The sequence below is a fragment of the Sinocyclocheilus rhinocerous genome, unplaced genomic scaffold, assembly GCF_001515625.1.
Source record: "Sinocyclocheilus rhinocerous isolate Xijiao unplaced genomic scaffold, SAMN03320098_v1.1 scaffold1636, whole genome shotgun sequence".
Lineage (NCBI taxonomy): Eukaryota > Metazoa > Chordata > Actinopteri > Cypriniformes > Cyprinidae > Sinocyclocheilus > Sinocyclocheilus rhinocerous.
The window spans coordinates 52886-57256 of NW_015628289.1; the positions used below are offsets into that span (position 1 = coordinate 52886).

The window sequence follows — 4371 nt, forward strand, 5'->3', positions numbered from 1 at the left end:
TAAGGGGGTCTGAATACTTTCCGTACCCACTGTATATGTGTGTGTGTTTGTATTTTATTTTTTAGGTTAGGTTTATATATTTTTGTTTCAGATTGAGCAATTACAGTTGCATGAGCATGAGCTCAGGAATCATCAGAACATTTCCATCTAAACTCAGCATGACTGGTACAACTGGTATTAAAAAAAACACCCTCAAGTAGGAGGAAAGAGTTAAATGTACAATTTTCTCAGACTCTGAAGGAGTTGGACCTTTTTTTCCACCATCAAACCATCTATAGACAGCCTGCGTTTAAGTTAACTATCCATCCCAAATACTATGTGAGATTAGAATTCGAATGCCAATATAATCTTTCTAGTTGATTTTTCAACTGAATATTTGAATTTGAATATTCCTTTTAACCAATGTCATTACTAGGGCTGTCGCGATTCGTCGATTTTATTTTATTTTTAAAAATCCTCGACTTCATTTTGCTCGCGTTGACTAACCGGCAAAATACCGGAAGTGGCGCATTTCACAGAAGAGAATCCATAAAACACATTATTAGTCTGTTTTCCAAGGCTGCATGATATATTCAATTTTGTAAGATCATTTAGTAAGATCATTTTGATTGAAGTAATTCCAAACTTTGCGAGGCAGACGACAACATTCTGTGATCAAATAGGCTACAATCAACTTGTTAACACGCTCCACAGCGCCACCCAGTGCATTTAGTTATAACTGACTTTTAGCTTGCGTGATTAGGATTTATCATGGATTCCCTGCATTTGCGGCCAGCAAAGCAACACGTAGTAAATTTTGAATAGTGTTTTTATTTTTCAAATAATCATTACAGATTGAATATTCGAATATTCGACTGTTTGTGCACACCCCTACAATGCATCATCCAACAGTATTTCTTGACCTACTAGCCTATTGATCAATTGGGCAATATTAATGCATGTATAACAGCCAATATTAAAAACAAAAGATGCTAACAAACATTAATATCTTAAAAATTAGGCATATTTAATGTGTTGTAGCTTCAGTTTTTTCCACTCGTAATATAATTAATAAACTCAAATGAATTCTGATTAAACATATAAAAGCCATTTCCCCAGGGTGACCTTTCAAGTCAACTTCTGTTTATGCAACACAAACTCTCTTCTCACACCAAGACACCATTTTTCCTAAAAAAAGAAAAAAAAAACTGTCACCACCCTGAGCAAATGAAACCAGAGAATGCCCTGCCTGCCTATTTGTATTGCAAACTAGAGTCTACTTTTCAGCCAGGCAGGAAAAGACAAAGGGAGGACGGCGCCTCCAGGAAAAGCAGGAGAGAGAGTGGAAAAACCCGATCCGCAGATACCTACAGTTCAGCTGTTTAACAACTCAACAGCAACAAACAACACAAAACACTAATGAATACAAGTAGAAAAGACTTACTTCAAAAATAAAGAGAATGGAGTCCAGCTCCTCCCGTTGAGATTTGTTCCCTGAAGAAAAAGCAATAGAAATAGTTAGTGTCATTTTACATTCACCCTTTATTATTGTTGACTCAGGCTTGTGCTTTTGCTGTGATTAACTGTAAATTTTTTATCTATGTTGCTAGAATGCTGGAATGTGTTGTCAATATTTAATAATCTTCAATGAATCAGGGATGAGCATGAGTACTTGAATACTCGAAAGTGACAGTGATGAGCGATCATGAAAATGACGATCCTGTGACTTCAAACGGTATACATAATCAGGGGTGCACATAAGTGGTACGTAGGTGCGCATGCGCGACCAAAATAAAAAATGCGCAGTGTAAATAAGTTCTGAAAGCGCATTTGCGTACCGACATGGTTGACAGCTGTTGCACAATTACAATTTTAGATAGACAAACTGTAAGAATGTATACGATTTCTATTCAAACTGAATAGATAAATAAATCTAGGCTACCTGCTGCCGTTTTCAAAGCACAATGCAAAACTGTGACATTTCATTCACTGATGCGCTTCAGTCGGCAACGCTAAACCCGGAAGCGCATATACTTACTTGCTGGCAACTCGCCAAAATAAAAGCCTGCTGATTTTACGTTTGAAAATGATGAAAATTAATCTTTAAAAGAGAAGTAAATATTAGCATGTTATTTTTAAGTTTACTATAAAATAGTTGTATTTGTATTTAATACTCCCTTTTTGTTTTAAAATATAATAGTATTATCACACTTTATTATTTAGTTTATGTTATAAAAAAAAAAACTAAATAAATAAAGTGCAACAATATTATCACTACGATTATTATTTTTTTTTTACAGTTGTATTTAATGGGTTACACTATGTGCAGCGTGTGGACCAAACCAAATCTCCAGGTTCTCTTATGAGAACCAGGCTGAAAAACTTATGTGCACCCCTGTATATAATCTTTTTTTAAGGCATCATTTTGGGCAGGACTTTGAGGTCTGACTGCTTAGCGTTGGAACGGCATGCCATACAGGCTGGATAATTCAAGAGAAACTATGGCTTTGAAAGTGTGCATTGAAGTCTGGAATACATGAAGTCACCACAGTCTCATTGTTGATCATTGTTAGTTCATGTTAGCTTACACATTAACTAACGTTAACAAACAGAGCTTATTGTAAAGTGTTATCGTAAATGATTTGTGCTTTAGCTTCCCGTGTTTTAGCATGTTGTTACGGGAAGAGCACATTTACGATAGGAGATACACATTCAGACTAGCAAGGTCGAATTCACTTGCATTCCTTTTAAATGTTTGTTTAAAAAAAATAGTATTAATAAACTTGCTGTGTTACATTTTTCTTCATATTTTTTTTTTCTTCACAAGCATGTTTTAATGAAAATTTCTCTTCATGGCTTCTGAAATGCATAGGGATGTCTTTGAAAGTTACCAGCCACCGCCAGCATTTTTGATCATTTTCACAAAATCAACACTTGAGTGGGTGGGTAAGTAAGTTAAAAAAATTTAAAAAAAACACTCCCAAAGCCTACACAGCCCTAAACCACTTCCTGGATCAACATTTTATTTGGTAACATTAAGCAGTTTTGATTTATGTGCTGATAAATGTTTGATGATCGTGCTATTTTGCATATGCATCTGCTTACATATGCGACCGCTTATTTCTGCTTCTTCTTCACCATGTTTTGATCCAGAAGTTTAATACTCTTTCAGAAGATGTGTGATAGCGCCTCCTACCGTATAACAGCCAAGCTGTCATACTAACGTTAACAAACAGAGCTTATTGTAAAGTGTTATCGTAAATGATTTGTGCTTTAGCTTCCCGTGTTTTAGCATGTTGTTACGGGAAGAGCACATTTACGATAGGAGATACACATTCAGACTAGCAAGGTCGAATTCACTTGCATTCCTTTTAAATGTTTGTTTAAAAAAAATATTATTAATAAACTTGCTGCGTTACATTTTTCTTCATATTTTTTTTTCTTCACAAGCATGTTTTAATGAAAATTTCTCTTCATGGCTTCTGAAATGCATAGGGATGTCTTTGAAAGTTACCAGCCACCGCCAGCATTTTTGATCATTTTCACAAAATCAACACTTGAGTGGGTGGGTAAGTTTCATAAAATTTTTTTTAAAAAACACTCCCAAAGCCTACACAGCCCTAAACCACTTCCTGGATCAACATTTTATTTGGTAACATTAAGCAGTTTTGATTTATGTGCTGATAAATGTTTGATGATCGTGCTATTTTGCATATGCATCTGCTTACATATGCGACCGCTTATTTCTGCTTCTTCTTCACCATGTTTTGATCCAGAAGTTTAATACTCTTTCAGAAGATGTGTGATAGCGCCTCCTACCGTATAACAGCCAAGCTGTCATAAAGATAACATTATAATGAGAAGACTGTTGTAACAGAATTCTTTGTGCTTTAGTTGCACGTGTTTTTTAGCGTGATGCTACGGGAAGAGTGTATCCAAAACAAGAGTTACATATTCAAGACTAAAGGTCATTGCACACTGAGTCCCAAAATTTAATCCAAAATTTTCACACGTTAAAAAATAAATACGACCTCACATTATGTCAATCACGTTTACGCACTGCCTCCGAAATTTTTGTCCGTCATAAAAAAATTCGGATCGGGTTCGATTTTTTCTGTTTTTTGCATCCGTTGCAAGCATTTTGAGAAGTGTTTTGACAGTTCAGAGCCACCGTACAAGCGAACGCTAAAATCCAGAAAGAATGGCGATTGTCAAGTTCATCCACTTCGTCTCGCAGCACAAAGCACCGTAAAGATCCTTGCACACTGAGTTCACAGAAATTGGTGGTCTTCTTTTTAATATGTGGCTCTAGTATCGCTAGCAAAGCATCAAACTGAGCCACTGACATCCTGAATTCAACTTTGAATCGCCCGGGATAATCCCGCTGCTCCT

The 4371-nt window shown here is 35.9% G+C and overlaps 1 protein-coding gene across 1 annotated transcript in view; it reads right to left on the bottom strand.

Moving 5' to 3' along the window:
- The window catches only part of LOC107737273 (ral GTPase-activating protein subunit alpha-2-like), a gene marked incomplete at its 3' end in the record, with an annotated part of 98327 nt that overhangs the window by 51432 nt on the left and 42524 nt on the right, over positions 1-4371 (bottom strand). The window contains exon 3 of the mRNA XM_016548740.1: positions 1424-1473. Within this exon, the coding sequence (XP_016404226.1) occupies positions 1424-1473 (50 nt within the window). The remainder of the gene's footprint in view (positions 1-1423; positions 1474-4371) is intronic.